Source organism: Rhyacophila brunnea, unplaced genomic scaffold, assembly GCF_057557595.1.
Source record: "Rhyacophila brunnea isolate RB1 unplaced genomic scaffold, BYU_Rbru_1.0 scaffold_2, whole genome shotgun sequence".
In the NCBI taxonomy this organism is placed as follows: domain Eukaryota; kingdom Metazoa; phylum Arthropoda; class Insecta; order Trichoptera; family Rhyacophilidae; genus Rhyacophila; species Rhyacophila brunnea.
In genome coordinates this window covers 35,968,197-35,985,949 of record NW_028232859.1, presented here as the reverse complement: position 1 = coordinate 35,985,949, position 17,753 = coordinate 35,968,197, and the positions used below count along the sequence as shown (strand labels likewise).

At 33.6% G+C, this 17,753-nt stretch overlaps 1 protein-coding gene across 1 annotated transcript; it reads left to right on the top strand.

Moving 5' to 3' along the window:
- Window positions 1–3,088: 3,088 nt before the first annotated feature.
- On the top strand, window positions 3,089–12,913 carry Dbp73D (putative ATP-dependent RNA helicase Dbp73D). Its single transcript, XM_085946270.1, has 7 exons — window positions 3,089–3,198; window positions 3,890–4,202; window positions 7,089–7,370; window positions 9,322–9,499; window positions 10,353–11,019; window positions 11,112–11,292; window positions 12,609–12,913. Exons 1-7 carry the CDS (start codon window positions 3,176–3,178, stop codon window positions 12,825–12,827), a joined length of 1,863 nt encoding a protein of 620 aa, XP_085802396.1. The 5' UTR covers window positions 3,089–3,175; the 3' UTR covers window positions 12,828–12,913.
- Window positions 12,914–17,753: the final 4,840 nt, after the last annotated feature.

Below are 17,753 nucleotides of genomic sequence, written 5' to 3'. Positions count from 1 at the left end.
ACCTATCCCAATTGTCAGAACGTGTTCCGAGTATTATGTATACGAAACGTCTATGGGATCCTGGACTAATAGTAAAAATAAGACAAACACGGCTTTGTCTAAGTCTGCAGTAAATAGGCCGGCCATAATAAAATACTTGTTATGTTATGTCGTTATGTGTGCAGTGATTCCCATTATCCTTTACCTGTAAACAATACCCAGCCTGTGTCCATATTATAAACATCTACTGGTGATAAAACTGATAAATTATCAATAATTATTTTGAACTTTGTTATGTATTAAGTAGGTACATTTATGTGAGTCAGTCAATATCACACTTTGAAATGTTTTAATTTAAATAGTAGTACACATTTTTCTTATTTGATACCGTACAACTTAGCAATCATGAAATAATTAATAAAAAATATGTTCTTAATTAATTATAGGATGTGTATTTCCCATTTAATTTAATAAGGCATTATTAATTATTATTAATATAGAATAGAAGAAGAAGAAGAAGAGGATGGTTGTACTAATTCAGAAACCTTTGCGGGTGTTACCACAATAACTTACGAAGGTTTCATCGCAATCGGATGAATGCTATAAGAACGCATACGAATAGAAGAAGAAGAATATGGTTGTACTAATTCAGAAACCTTCGCGGGCGTCCGCACAACAACTGGTCAAAATTTCATCGCAATCGGATGAATGCTATAAGAACGCATACGAATAGAAGAAGAAGAAGATGGTTGTACTAATTCAGAAACCTTCGCGGGCGTGCACACAACAACTGGTCAAAATTTCATCGCAATCGGATGAATGCTATAAAAACGCATACGAATAGAAGAAGAAGAAGATGGTTGTACTAATTCAGAAACCTTCGCGGGCGTGCGCACAACAACTGGTCAAAATTTCATTGCAATCGGATGAATGGTATAGGAACGCATACGAATAGAAGAAGATAGAATAAAAGAAGAAGAAGAAAATTGTTGTACTAATTCAGAAACCTTCGCGGGTGTTGGCACAATTACTGACGAAAATTTTATTGCAATCAAATGAATGGAATAGGAACGCATACGAATAAAAGAATAGAAGAAGAAGAAGAAGAGGATGGTTGTACTAATTCAGAAACCTTTGCGGGTGTTACCACAATAACTTACGAAGGTTTCATCGCAATCGGATGAATGGAATAGGGACCATACGAATAGAAGAAGAAGAATATGGTTGTACTAATTCAGAAACCTTCGCGGGCGTCCGCACAACAACTGGTCAAAATTTCATCGCAATCGGATGAATGCTATAAGAACGCATACGAATAGAAGAAGAAGAAGATGGTTGTACTAATTCAGAAACCTTCGCGGGCGTGCGCAGATAAACTGGTCAAAATTTCATTGCAATTGGATGAATGGTATAGGAACGCATACGAATAGAAGAAGATAGAATAAAAGAAGAAGAAGAAAATTGTTGTACTAATTCAGAAATCTTCGCGGGTGTTGGCACAATTACTGACGAAAATTTTATTGCAATCAAATGAATGGAATAGGAACGCATACGAATAAAAGAATATAGAATAGAAGAAGAAGAAGAAGAGGATGGTTGTACTAATTCAGAAACCTTTGCGGGTGTTACCACAATAACTTACGAAGGTTTCATCGCAATCGGATGAATGGAATAGGGACCATACGAATAAAAGAATATAGTATAGAAGAAGAAGAAGAGGAAGATGGTTGTACTAATTCAGAAATTTTTGTGGGTATTATCACAACAACTAACGAAGGTTTCATCGCAATCGGATGAATGCCATAGGAACCATACGAATAAAAGAAGGTATAATGAAGAAGAAGAAGAAGAATATGGTTTTTATAATTTAGAGACCTTTGCAGGTGTGCGTACAATAACTGACGAAAGTTTTGTCGCAATCGGATGAATGGTATAGGAACCATACGAATAAAAGAAAATAGAATTAAGAAGAAGAAGAAGATAATGATTTTTCTAATTCAGAAACCTCTGCGGGTGTGCATACAACCACAACAAAATTTTATCGCAATCGGTTGAATGGTATAGGAAGTAGACAGACAGACAGACAGACAGACATTCATTTTTATATATAAGATATAGCATATACTCTTCGCGCAAGTGCAAGCAATAAGTTGACAAAGTTTTATCACAATCGGATGAACGGTATGGCAGGGCATAAAATACGAACAAACAAACAAACACATATTGATTTTTATACATTAGATATACTTAATATTCTGAATTTCAAATCAAAAATGTATTAAAAAAAAGTTGCTTAATATCGATATTATAACATTTATAACGATACGCATTGAACATCACTAGCGCTTTCTTGACAAATTAGCAGATTGTGTGAAACAATCATAAAAATGTACTTACCTCAGAATTTCGAGGTTTTATGGCTGGAATCGCTTTACTATTAATTGTGGAGTACTCCTGGCCACTAGTTTTAGTTTTTTTTTTTTACATTTTAGACACTTCCTTCATCTTTTTGGCGACGTTTTTTAACAGAACTCGTGAGTGTCAATACACCGTTTTCAGCCATTTTATATGGAATGCCGTTGAACGCTGCAGTGGTACTTACACCCTTACATATAAAACACGCCAATGGACTTACATCGTCGCTAGATTAAAATATTTTATTGAATTTTTTTGACTTGCTTAAGGCACTTAGATCATAGTTAATAGTATTGGCGTTGGAACGTAGAACAGTTTTCTATAAAAATGTCAGTTTTGAAAATGTTGGTACTTAGCGCCTTAATTAATACACGTATTCAGTTATCACTCTCCCAATTGGCATTACCAGTGGCAGGTTGGTTCTGCACCTGGGGAGAATAAACAACTGGTGGTCTCTATTTCTAAGATAGTTATCAGGGACACACCATGTCAAACCATTTCTGATGGTCCCAGAACGGTTTGATTTTCAATGATACACTGAACCAAACGTCAAATCTCAAACCATTTCCGGTCAACTTTCTACTCCTACAATTTGTATGTATATTGTCTATGGTTTAATTTGATTTGTTTCGTTCAGGTTGAAAGAAACGAACCTTTGGTCTATGATTAGTTAAAAGTATATTAGTCTATGATTAGTTCATTGTCTATGCTTTCGAGCATGCAATTGACAGGTTTCAGATAGTGATGTTTTGACTGATATATAAATTGAAAAATTCTTGCAATGACGCTATTTGTTGTTAATAGGTAAAAATATGATAACTCTTTGATATCGACGAAAGATTTCAAATGGATTATGATGGTTGATCGGCCTGTTTCATGTTAGCAACTACCAGATAACCTAGATGCCACTTCCATGGTTCACTTAGTAGGCGAATAAGATATTAAATTTGATTTATTTTTAATAACTGTGTTAGTAAGCATATAAACAGTACGACAATAAGTTGCATACGTTAGGTTCTGTATATTACATTGATTTCTATGGGTACTATATTTTTCATCTACATATACCATTTATCTCATTAGTTTTACTGGGCCAGCTAGGTGCGTCCGAACTGATTGTGAAGTTACTCCTTAGTACTTGATTATGATATTATAGTATAAAATTTTTTGGGTAAATGTGCCGTAATGAGATTTTATAACTTTCTTTTAAGACCAAACCAAACCTCTACCCCAACCTAATATAATCTTAGTTTGTGATAATAATGCATCAAAATGTATGAAAATTTTAAATTAATTATAATTGGATCGAAAAGCCAATGCGCCGACTGAAAAAGGTATTTATTATAATTGTCTACATAGAATAAACACTGTTTTAGTAAAAAAATATAAAAGCTCAAGACATCTGCGGTACAATTACCAAAATTTTTTAGTCTTATTAAATTTGTTATGTAAAAAAAACATTTTAAAAAACTGTTCCACATTTTTATTTTTAAAGGTATGTAGAAAATGACATCCAGCCAAAGGAAGATCACGAAGAAGCAAATCTTCAAAGATTAAAAAAGTTGATAGAAGAAAGGCGGAAAGCAAAATCTATAACTAAATCTTTGTCAACACAGAAAGGCAGACAAGAAATTGAAGTTGATAATGAAATATCAATACCGACACTTCCTCCTGATGATGTTTCAAAATGTATACCTGAAAGTTCCACATCCAATAAAGAGGATTCGGAAGGACATGCGATTCCAACAAATGAAGTAGTGCCGCAATTCAAAGTCTTGGGAACCAACAATTTTGAAAAAAAAGCCAAGGTTCTTACAGAATATGTATCCATTTCATAATATTATGTAACATCAACATTTTCTAATGGAATTTGTTCATAATGAATTAAAGACAACATACTTACTGTGCTTGTCACGCAGGGGACGACTTAATCAAACTTGCAGGGCTATTCTAAATAGTTAACATGGTAACACGTTTATGTTATTTTTATTGCTCCAAAATAACACTGATATCACTCAGAGCAATTCCATAAACAAACACAACATAATTGTTACCACAGATAACACATCTTATTTGATTCCAAATGCATCCCATTAGAATCTACAATTAAATAAAATAAAGTTCAATTGTAGATTCTAAAGCAGAGGGGGGCAAACTTTTTGGATGGAGGGCCAAATTCAAGAATTCAATATGAGCGGCGGGCCGTAAGAACTAATGTTGTACATTTTTTAATATTTTTTTATATTCAGGTGTTAATTTTGTAGTTGATATTCTCAAAACTGCTTGTAAATGGGCATCGGGGATATTTGATCGTAAAGAATTTTTATTGAGGTTCATGATCGAAAATGTTTGTTCACATAATATATAATATAGGTTGATCCATAAATAACGAACATTTTTCTTTCATAATCTTTAAGTTGGTCGAATTTGTCTGAATTAAGGGCATTGTAAAATTTGGAGATTTCTTCACGACGATGCAATTCTCTTAAATAAGTGTCACACTGCTGATCAGTAATCTCAAGTTGTAGCTCTGTCGGTACACTATCAATATCTATTGAAAATGGGTCGCGTACTATTGCTAAACTTGTCTCAATTTTTTGGAAGTCACCACATTTTGTGAAAAATCGTCATTCAGAGCTTTAATAATTTTACCATATTCTTCAAATTTATATTCTGGTATATTCAGCAATTTCAAAGTTGGAAAGTGGTCCACGTTGTTATTCAATATTTGTCGAAGGAATAGCTTGAGTTTTAATTGAAATCCATTCAAACTTTTTACCATATCATGGGCATATATTTTTTTCCTTGCAACGCGGAGTTAAAAGTATTTAAATGTGTCACGATGTTCAACGTAGAAAATAGTGGTTACATAGTGTGAGACGAGACGCAAGGAAGACGTACTGAGCAAACAAATTCTTCAAATTTTAATCTATTGTCAATATTTTTAAAAAAATATATAAAAAAGTTATTCGTAATCAGAAGTACAATTAATGATGGCGGGCTGCAAAAAAATACCCGGCGGGCCACATATTTTTTCTTCATGGGTTTTTAATATTATCGCTTACTTATTGTAATGCAAACCATAAACCGATGTGCCCATATTGCCAATAGGCGATAATACAGGCACTATACACTATACATCATCTTCACTGAAATCATTTGCGCTCCGGCAATATATTTAGTTTACTTAAAATGAACCCAAAGCTTAGTATGAACTAAAGCCATTATAAAACAACTTAAACCGTGCTAATCCAGAATAAAAGTCCAGAATATCGTGCGCCGACCGGGTAAAATGACATCATATTGGTCTGAGTAGAGAGCAATTACAGATTTGAATTATGGTTTGTTATTATAGACGCTGCAGCTTACTGTTCACGATCAAATTATGTTAAGTGTCATATTTAGCAATCTCGTATGTAAAATGCCTGTAAAACTAAAAACAATAAAATTCATTATTTTCTAAATTTAAAATCGGTAAGAAATACATTGTCGGAAAATATTTTGATAAATGTGTACTCCAATTTAAATCAGTGAAGATAAAAATAATTTTGCTACCTACCGCATTTCTGGAAAATTAATATTTCATTATCCTGTGTGTTGACTAAAGGCGAAATGATGTCGGTTATTTATAATATAGAAAATTATTAATTCATGAATTCTAGTAATGAGCTAATAAATCTTAATACTATTTCACAAAGTATAGTTTCATAATAATCATTATTCATACAGTGTACAAATTGCTAAAGATACCTAATGTACTTATATAGAATAAGATGGCTTCCGTTAAAAGTAAGAGGTATTTATCTACTATAAAAGATACAATTGTTTCTTAAAACTAATCCAATAAAGATTTAAGTAACTTGCATCATGTTTTATGAAAAATATAAAATATACAGGTAATTTCCCAAATGTCAATAACGTTTTGTCAAATCAAAAACAACGCTGAATTGATATCATTTTTCAATAAGGTAAGTTCCCAGCGCATCCTCAAAAATTACAATCCAAAAAATCACCGGCAGGCACTGCTTATAACGAGCAAATTCAGTCAGTCCCATCTTCCTCGTAATAACCAAGTTCGACTGTAATTCGCTCAACCCATTAGGTCATTAGACAGACTGACACTTAACACATTGATCGCCAACTAGTTTTAAATAAAATAGTTAAAAAACGATTATTTGTTTCTAAGGTTATTTGATAGGTTATGAAAGAATATAATGTTTTTTTTCATTTTATTAGTAATTCTATTTTTTTATTATTTACATAATTTTTATAACTTACATTTTTATAATCTATTTAATTTTTATTTTTATATCAATAAAAACACATTTACAATTAAAAGGAAAACTTTTTTTTTCATTGTGTACATTCTTTACAATAGTGAGCCTATATTTTGTGACTGGGAAGAAATATTTTCAGGCCAAGTGGCAGTAATATACAGAAGGGCCATGCCGGTCACCGCATATCGAAAAATTCACTTTGCGCATGCCCGCCGGCGCTGTAGAACAACTCTAAGGTAGGTCTTCTTTGCCGGTCACCGGTGACCCCCAAGGCCCCCTTAACGTAATCCAATGCCGGTCACCGGTGACCCCCATGGCGATCAACGTGTTAAGAAATATGTATGTGTATTTTGACATATTCAATGTATGTACTTATCTTATGAATTCTAATCATGTGTACTGATTTGTTACTTAAAGGTGAGAGAAGTGTTACCGTATTGGTTAACACATCCTGTTGCAGTATCAGTTGATTTAAGAAACTTGAACACCAGTGTTGAAAGTTTAAAATATCTCGACAGTTCAATAAAGAAAAAGATGCGTGCCGAAAAAATCGAGAATTTGTTCCCAGTACAGGCACAAGTAATCCCATTTTTGCTGGATGAGAATAGAAAAGCTGCTGCATTCTGGCCACGTGATATGTGTGTCTCTGCTCCGACCGGCAGTGGTAAAACTTTGGCGTATGTTTTACCCATAATTCAGGTAATTATAATGTTTTACCTGATGAAATGTAATTTTTATGTGACCCAATTAAATGAGTCAAACTGTAAACACCACTACACAGTCAGTTTTTGACTAGCGACAGTGGATTTGCTGACGAGCTTCTTGACCTTGAACTCGTCATCTGACCAACATGTCCATGTGGCGGAGAACAACAGGATGCAAACCATTTGCATCCATTCCGACAATGTGCTCTGAGAGGGAAGTGATGCTCAAGTCGGTCCAACCAGCTGTTGGGCCCATCGGGCCGTCCGATTTGGTGGCCATGAAGCCAATTATAATGCTTTTAAGAAATCTTCAGCATCTTATTACGGATGTGAAGATCTCCTTACATAGTGTATGTCTGTATTGTTTTAGCTTTGAATGTTTTATCATGTATCATTAAATTCATTTATTTTTTATGTTGGTTCTCCTTGCTTTTCTCACCCATGGCAATTTTTACAAAATAAAGTCATCTCAGTAAACTCAGTCAAAGCTCACTTGAAAGTGTGGCAACCTCATTACTTGGGTATCTGCTCCTGAAACATTACCACGCGTAAAAAAACTGCTGATGTTTCACATTCAAACGTAGGACTTCATGACACACTCGATTAAGACCGAGGGTGGTGCGGGGCGGGATGGTTTGGAGGGGTCTATGCTTGTGTTGCCAACACCCACCACTGGCATCCTGTCGTAGCCAAACACAAAGTATGTACTGGGAACGGTAATGTGGTCTGTTTAAAGATGAGCAACTTTACCATACGAAATAAATTCAAGATGCGATTTTTGCTTTAAAGATTAATCAACAGATTGTTGGACATACACTCAAATTATGATTTCACGATAAAAAAAATATATTATTATGTTTCACATTTTTGTCACCGACCGCAATTATTTTAGAAATTTATTTTATTTGGTTTTACTCCCACATTTTTTAAGTTTCATTCCACATATTATATATACTTTTCCATCAACCCCCCCAGGGGTGTGGTGCGTCTGACTGATGTATAAATAGTGAATAGTGATTTTTTAGTATAGTCATATATGACATTCCAAAGTGTTAGTGAGTGAAATGGGTCTAAATTAAATCATACTACAGTACTCTCTCAGTGTAATCCACCACCCCAAAAATCAGTCAAGTCTCCAATAATTAGTGAAAGAAGCGGATTGTAGTGCATACATACAAAATATGGTAAAAATTAAAACAGGTATTTCGTAAAAATAGTTTTGTTTTTTGAGAAATTTGTACTAGCAAATTACGGTTTTATTTATAATCAAAATTAAATATTTACTAAATTATACATATTTATAAACTAAGTTTATTAACTAAATATTAAACAGTAAATCACTTGACACAACCAGTTGTTCAGTGAGGCAGATATTCTTGAATGGCTTAGAATTCCTGGCTTTCCCTATGACCAAAAGCTTCATTTTGTGTGTCCCGGTTGCATTGGACCACGGCATAATTGTGATGTGGTCCTTGGGCATTTTCCTTCCTGGTACATTACTTTCTTTGCGATGAACGTACGTTTTACGAGGGAGAAGTTTCCAAAATAAACCCATCTCATATGCATTGTATACTTGTATGCGGCGGACTACTGAATTTGACAATCGAATACCGGCGAATTATAGAGCTTGATTTTATGCTTTCAATTAATAAGAATAACGGCGGATTACAGTAGTGTATTACTGAGAGTATTACTGAGAGTGTATTGTATAACTCATTACTTCCATGCATTGTTTTGAAATATTTGATATTCATGTGTTATTATATTGCAATAATAACTGTATTTCACAACGGTTTAAATTTGATTGAAATATATCGAATGATTGAAAAGCTACATACAATTTTGAATTTTCCGTATCTACATTGTGTAATTTTCGCAGTAGGTAAAGTGTTATTTGATCAGTATTCTAATAATAAAACTGATATATTTTTATATAATTCTTCTAGATATTGACAAACAGAGTGGGCAGGGACGTACGAGCTTTAATTATATTACCAGTGAAGGAACTAGCAAAACAAGTTGCGAAAGTTTTCAAGGAATATTGCATTGGCACCAACCTTAAGGTGGCATTAGTCACTGGTTCTGTGCCATTTGCACAAGAACAAATGACCTTATTGAGATACAGTTGAGTATTTAAATAACTACCGTTACACTTCTATTAGCTCTACATTCTGGTGTGTAACAGTTTCTTTTCTACCTTAAATTAACTGTTAACCATTTGTTTAAATTAATCAGTCCATGATTATGGACCTAAACACTCATTGAAAATACAATGTGAGTTCACCATACAAGGGATTTGAACCAGAATCTACTGATTCAGAAACAGACATTCTCCCTTTCGACCACAGCGGGCGCATTTATTATTTATTTGTATGGGTATTAATTATATTTAATAATGCTAAACCCGGAACAATTTCAAAAATCCAATACTAAGTATTTTCTTCTATGGTAATGTTGTAAATTATCTTGATGGTGGCTGACCACTTCATATTTTTTTTTCTTTGTTGAATTAAGAATACATAAAAATTACAGATGGTGATTAGTTTTTTTAAGATTTATTAAGTTTCTGCCTATATAAAACCATAATCGATAAAAAATATTCTATTTATAAAATATCTAATAAATATTATGTATGGTTTAATGGCATAATTTTAGATATTTTATAGATAAACAAATATTTTTTTACTATTATTATGCATCTACTATGCCACTATGGCTTGGATTAGGTAGGGTTTAATTGAATTTAAAAAAACTGACACACATTGTAGTCTTAGTTCAATGAAAACAAATACGTTTGACTGACAAAGTTTAATGAACAGTGTCCACTATTTATGTTCGATCATAACAGCCTACCTCCACCCTTCGCCACAGCGTCCTGTAGGCATAAGGGTGACATGAGACATAGTATAATTAATTGTGTGTACCTATATGATTTCTTAAATATATCAATTAATGATAGTATGTTGTGTTATTTTAGCTGAATCTTCTGGTTGGCAAAGTGAAATAGATATCATGGTTTGCACTGCAGGACGGCTGGTGGAACATCTTCAGTTCACTGAAGGATTTTCATTAAAACATCTTCGTTTTTTGGTTATGGACGAAGCGGATAGAATTATGGATCATATACAAAACGATTGGCTTCATCATCTTAATCAACATATTCAGTTGGAAAGTTCTATAATGACAGGAAAAGCACCTGCGGTTAACCTTAAATCAATTTATAACCTGAAGAGACCCCCGCAGAAACTCTTCTTTTCAGCAACTCTTTCGCAAGACCCTGAAAAATTAAATGAATGGGGTCTGTTTCAACCAAAACTTTTTTCGGCCATCGGTAACGATTTTGATGATTCATCCAACGTCAAACACGATTCCATAGGCAGATACACCACACCGATGGAACTAACAGAAAAATATGTGAAATGCAGAGTTACAAACAAACCTATGGTGTTGTACCACCTTCTGAAAGAAAACAAGTGTGACAAAGTACTTTGCTTCACTAACTCTGCTCAGGGAGCTCATCGGTTGACTATTTTATTAAATCACTTGGCATTGGGAGAAATTAGTGTTGCCGAAATATCATCTGCATTGAATAAAAATGCAAGAGAATCGGTCTTGAAAAAGTTTCAAACTGGATTAGTAAATATGTAAGTGTATGAAAAAAAATCTTTTTGATTTTTATGCTTGCTTTCAATGATTTTTTATAGTGAATTCACTGAAAAATACTTTTTTGTTATAGATTAATAAGCACTGATGCATTAGCACGAGGAATTGACATACCAAATTGCGATTTAGTTGTATCGTATGATCCTCCTAAAAATGTCAAAACTTACATTCATCGAGTTGGCAGAACTGGACGTGCTGGAAATCTAGGAACAGCTATTGCCATATTGGTTCATGATCAGTTCAGACCGTTTCAGGTAAAAGCATATTATGAAAGCATTGAAAAGAAATATTCCTTTAATGTCCAATTCAAAATTTATGTAATACATATAGATATTGGAATAACTTCAGTATATTATGATCAGTTTTGAACCTGTCCTACATTTCTGTCTAGCTTTCGGTGTTTCTCATAAGTCTCGTAAGATAATATATTTATACTCTTATGTCACTTGTACTCATATTTCCATTCACGGAAGCTTAGTTTAGTGGCCATCTAGGAAGTTACGGGTTCGGTCCCATGGCTGGGCAAAACAATTGAGGAGCAAACATTCAAAACGTGATTTGTCACACAGATGTTGAGCTGAGATAATCAAGAAAAACATATTGTACTCAAAATGGTTTTTTTTATTATAAAACTGTTTAAGGAAAGAATTTTAAACCTGGTATTTTGTATAATCCAAAATTCGCGGATTATATTGTTTTGTTCAATGTGTATTTGAACAACCATTCCTCATACAAATTGTAGGTAAAACCTCTACTCTGTCAAGGCTTATATGCCCGCTTGAATATTTTTTTTAACTTATGTCTAGTGATTATTGTAAGTGATGGTCAAGGTTCTAAAATCTAGGGGAGTTTATACATTTTTATTCTAGATCAGACATGGATCATCTTTTTTGATAACTGGTCTGAAATAAGCGCCTTATTAATTTATATTGTCGCATGCTACATAAATAAAATGACACGGCGGCAATAATAGCAATAGAATAAAATTATTAATCAAAAAAAATAACAGACATTTGTTTATTGTTTTACGAAATTGATCATTAATTCTAGCATTACAAACATACATAGCAGTCTCTGAAGCTGTGGGTGGAGGTTCCAGTCCTGTATTTCCCAAAAATAACATTTGTTTTAATGTGTGTTTGATCCACAGCAAGAAGTATCCAATGTGTTGGTTTATTACAACAGTCAGGTCGTGACACGAAATTGTAAACTTCAATCGTAGTGCTAGTAATTGCTCATACTTCGAATGCAATATGGTAAACTGTGAAGAAATTGATTGTTGCATATTGAAATATATGATAATTTTAACGAAATGTGCAATCGAAAATCTTCATTTATTGCGAATAGGGCACTGCAATCCATTCTAAGATAATAAACAATAATATATAGTTGGCCTTTGGTCTGTTACTATAACCACCACTCTGGGAGGCTTATATAAGGGAAAATTTCCAATGTATAGTAAAATGAATATCCAAAGCTTGGAAGGCATTTATTTCAACTTAGATCTCAAACATTTGATTGTCATTTCATAGCTATGTGTTTATTAAACCAATTGAAATTCATTTTACAGGATATTCTAAAAATAACTGGGAAATCAAATATTGATGAAATTAAGATTCCGAAAGAAGTGTTTGAAAACTTGTCTGTTAAGTACAGCGAAGCCATGGTTTCTTCGGGTGAACAAATAAAAGAAGAGTCTTTGAACCAAATAAATAAATTGAAAGCAGTGAAGAGAGGAAGATCAAATATGGGTTCAAAGAATAATAAGAAAACAAAATATCAAAAATAGGATAAAAATATTAATAGGTACAATCGGTAAAGATATGCAAAACTATTGTAAAATTCTGAGAAAAAAATAAATTTTATATAAACAAAGACATATATTTAAGTGATTATTAATTTACATCCCAATTATATTACAAATCACTGTTTTTTTTTATTCAATCTGAGAATTATAGATAATAAGAATCTATCGTTGTTAAATTTTGTGTATATTCTGTATTGAATAAGCTTAAGGTGACGCATCAGTGAAACGCCAAATAATTTTCAACTGTAGGCGCGACGAAATTTTGAACTCGCTTCACATTCATTGAGAGAACGTCGAGCCAGAGACACGTCACTTTGCTGCGTGATGGCGACGGGCCAATTAATTCTAAAATCGTGTAAAGATGACTAAAAACGTTACCCATTTACTTTAAAAAGAAAACATGTCAATGAATATATTATTATTGTTACTAATAGAACAATAAACAGAACATAAAATGGACGTATGTTGGATTTATATGACAAATAATATTTCGTTTGACAGGCGTCATTTGCACCCGCGACCCGCAATCCGCGCATCGCCTAGCAACGATCATTTTAGACCGTGCCTCAACTAATGCACGGCCTTAAGGGCGGACGTGCTCAGCGTGGGTCAAGATGGAGCTTTTTTTATATTTTCAAAGCATGATCCTGGACATACCTTAAACGTTATAGATAATCTATTTATATAATATTGAAGCCTTATTATCTGTTATATTTATTTTAAACATTTGATGACTGCATAAAGTATTTTTATTACATAAAATAGTATTCTTTTAAACCTCTCGCTCTAATGTTTTAGAATATAGTCATATTTCAGTACATAAATGTGCAGTGGTGTTAAGATTTTTTACGTTTATTAATTTTTAAACGCATTTATAAAACCATCAGTATAATTTATGTCGACATTATTATAGTGATAAACATCCTACGAATAATGATTGCCATATAAAAATTATTGACCTAAGAATAAGTAGTGTTTTTTTGAAATACGCCATTTCTTTTGGCATTCCTCAGTGGTTAAGCTACAACATACGGCCGTGGCCATAAATTGACATCTATAATTGGAGTAGGGAGTAAAATGATATTAACGCGCGTGTTTGAACATGTACCGTTTAAAAAAAAAAAAAATTCGGTTAGGTACATGTTCAAACACGCACGTTAACATCAATTTACTCACTACTTCAATTATAGTTTGTCAATTTATGGCTACGGCCGTATGGTGTAGCTTAACCACTGGGGAATGCCAAAAGAAATGGCGTATTTCAAAAAAACACTACCTTATTCTTAGGTCAATAATTTTTATATAGCAATCATTATTCGTAGGATGTTTATCACACTTGAATGGTCAAAGACATAGCTTATAATGAGTATCTTTAGAATTATCTTCAAATGTGTTAATCTTGCCCATTTTTTGAATAATAAAATGCCTAATTCTTGTCAAATTTGGGATCACAGAGATTATCATCTAATATATAAAAATTAATATTTGTGTGTTTGTTTGTTCGTATTTAATGCGCAGCCATACCGTTCATCCGATTGCGATAAAACTTTGTAAACTTATTGCTTGCACTTGCGGGAAGAGTATAGGCTATACTAATATATAAAAATGAATGTCTGTATGTCTGTCTGTCTGTGTATCTGTCCCGTATGCGTTCCTATACCATTCATCCGATTGCAATGAAATTTTGGTAAGTGGTTGCATGCACACCCATGAAGGTTTCTGAATTAGAAAAATCATCATCTTCTTCTTCTTCTTCATTATATTTTCTTTTATACGTATGGTTCCTATACCGTTCATCCGATTGCAATGAAATTTTGGTAAGTGGTTGAATGCACACCCATGAAGGTTTCTGAATTAGAAAAATCATCATCTTCTTCTTCTTCTTCATTCTATCTTCTTTTATTCGTATGGTCCCTATACCATTCATCCGATTGCAATGAAACCTTCTTCAGTTGTTGTGGTAACACCCGCAATGGTTTTTGAATTAGTACAACCATCTTCTTCTTCTTCTATTCTATATTATTCTATTCGTATGCGTTCCTATTCCATTCATCCGATTGCAATAAAATTTTCGTCAGTAATTGTGCCAACACCCGCGAAGGTTTCTAAATTAGTACAACCATCTTCTTCTTCTATTCTACCTTCTATTCGTATGCGTTCCTTTACCATTCATCCGATTGCAATGAAATTTTGATCAAGTGTTGTGCTCACGCCGCAAAGGTTTCTGAATTGTTACAACTATTTTCTTTTTCTTCTGTTTGTATGCGTTCTTATACCATTCATCCGATGCGATGAAATTTTGAACAGTTGTTGTGAGCACGCCCGCGAAGAGTTCTGAATTAGTACAACCATCTTCTTCTTCTTCTATTCGTATGCGTTCCTATACTATTCATCCGATTGCAATGAAAATTTGATTAAGTGTTGTGTTCACGCCCGCAAAGGTTTCTGAATTGATACAACCATTTTCATCTTCTTTTTCTTCTATTCTATCTTCTTCTATTCGTATGCGTTCTTATACCATTCATCCAATTGTGATGAAATTTTGACCAGTTGTTGTGCGCAAGCCCGCAAAGGTTTCTAAATTAGTACAACCGTCTTCTTCTTCTTCTATTTGTATACGTTCCTATACCATTGATCCGATTGCAATGAAACTTTGGTGAGTTGTCGTGCGCACGCCTGCGAAGGTTTCTGAATTAGTACAACCATCATCTTCTTCTTCTATTCGAATGCCTACCTACACCATACATCCGATTGCAATGAAACTTTAGTGAGTTGTCGTGCGCATGCCCACGAAGATTTCTGAATTAGAAAATCATCTTCTACTTCTATTCGTATGCGTTCCTATACCATTCATCCGATTGCAATGACATTTTGATCACGTGTTGTGCCCTTGCCTGCAAAGGTTTCTGAATTAGTACAATCATCTTTTTCTTCTTCTATTTGTATGCATTCTTATGCCATTCATCCGATTGTGATGAAATTTTGACCAGTTGTTGTGCACACGCCCGCAAAGGTTTCTGAATTAGTACAACCATATTTTTCTTCTTCTATTTGTATGCGTTCTTATGCCATTCATCCGATTGTGATGAAATTTTGACCAGTTGTTGTGCGCACGCCCGCGAAGGTTTTTGAATTAGTACAACCATCTTCTTCTTCTTCTATTCGTATGCGTTCCTATACCATTAATCCGATTGCAATGAAACTTTGGTGAGTTGTCATGCGCATGCCCACGAAGATTTCTGAATTAGAAAATCATCTTCTTCTACTATTCGTATGCGTTCCTATACCATTCATCCGATTGCGATGAAACTTTTGTCAGTTGTGTGCGCACACCTACGAAGGTTTCTAAATTATTATTATATAACATACAAAGTTTGTAGTTCGTTTGTCCCATCCAATTTTGATTTTTTTTTTTTACTACATATTAATAACATTAATAACGTTTTCATATTTTGGATTCGATTTTAATTTAGTGTTCTTATGTTTGACCTTTACTCCTTTTACTCCTTTACTATTTTCATATTGCCATATTGTATTACACAGATATTTTAATATTAAAAAAAATAATTACCTCTTATTATTTTTCAAATATCTAAGATAAATATAACCACGAAGCGACCCTGTGCGAAGCCGGGTACTTCAGCTAGTTATGTATAATTTTTTATCGTAAATATTTCACTATAATAATGTCGACATAAATTATACTGATGGTTTTATAAATGCGTTATAAAATTAATAAACGTAAAAAATCTTAACACCACTGCACATTTATGTACTGAAATATGACTATATTCTAAAACATTAGAGCGAGAGGTTTAAAAGAATACTATTTTACATTTTTACGGTTATCCTCTTCCATGTTCTTTGCTTCTTCTTTGTAGCCATGTCATCTGTGGCAGAGCCGCACTCAAAGGGCCAAAGAGCCGCAGTTTGCCGACCACTGCCCTAGCCTGAGGGCCCGTTTCAGGATGTGGGGGCCATGGTGTAGGTACACTGAGTGCAATAGGCAAAATACCGATAAACGAGATATTAGGCTATATTGTATTGAGTTGGTTGTGTATAATTTAAATGCAATAATACTTTTTTTGTCCATTTTCAATTAATATGTTGGAGTCTCAATATTAAAAAACCAAAAATCTGCGATAAACATTCGGTGAAAAGAACGACTACACCCACTACGGTGGTGGTGTAAATCAAAAGAACATTTTTTTCGGTGGTATTCGGAATAAATATTGTAGCTCTCTAGACCAGTCTTCCCCAAACTTTCGACATCTGTGTACCCCTTCTATAATTTTCGTAACACTGAGTACTCCTCGTCAAAGAAAAATGGATATAAGTACTTTAATAACAATCAAAATATATTTATATATTCCTTTTGTAGTACATAAACAAAATAATAATAAATGAAAAATAAAATTCATTCATAATAAAATATGAATAAAAGTTATATTATAAAAAATAACATTAATTATAAACCATGAGAAGGATGAAATTATTTATGTTGAAACAGTTCCCTGGTTATTAATTTTAATCAGAGATGCGGTTCCACACCCAAAAGGCTGTTCCTTTTTTTGACTTAATGTCTGCAAATGCTGAAAAAGCAATTTCACATAAATATGAAGTTGGAAAAGGCAAGATGTATTTCAGGAATTTCTCTGCTAAAACTGGATACACATGTTGCATTTGCAACCTAAATGATGTTTAAGTACACTCCTTATATTTATTTTGCAAGAATCCGTCTGAAGCTAATAATTCCAACAATTGCTCTTCTTCCGCATGCGATAAACCTTCTAGCATGGATAATATTGTATTAATGCTTGTTGCACCAGGCGTAGCCATAACCCGGTGCAGCGCGTACCCCCACAAAACCCCTCCCGTACCCCAGGGGGTACGCGTACCACACTTTGG

Bases quoted from the DNA above. Each gene is read 5' to 3' on its own strand.
- Dbp73D (XM_085946270.1), top strand. From the start codon at position 3,176: ATGACGCTATTTGTTGTTAATAG. The intron at 7,371-9,321 runs GTAATTATAATG...TAATTCTTCTAG, and splicing joins ATGTTTTACCCATAATTCAG to ATATTGACAAACAGAGTGGG. The intron at 11,293-12,608 runs GTAAAAGCATAT...TTCATTTTACAG, and splicing joins ATCAGTTCAGACCGTTTCAG to GATATTCTAAAAATAACTGG.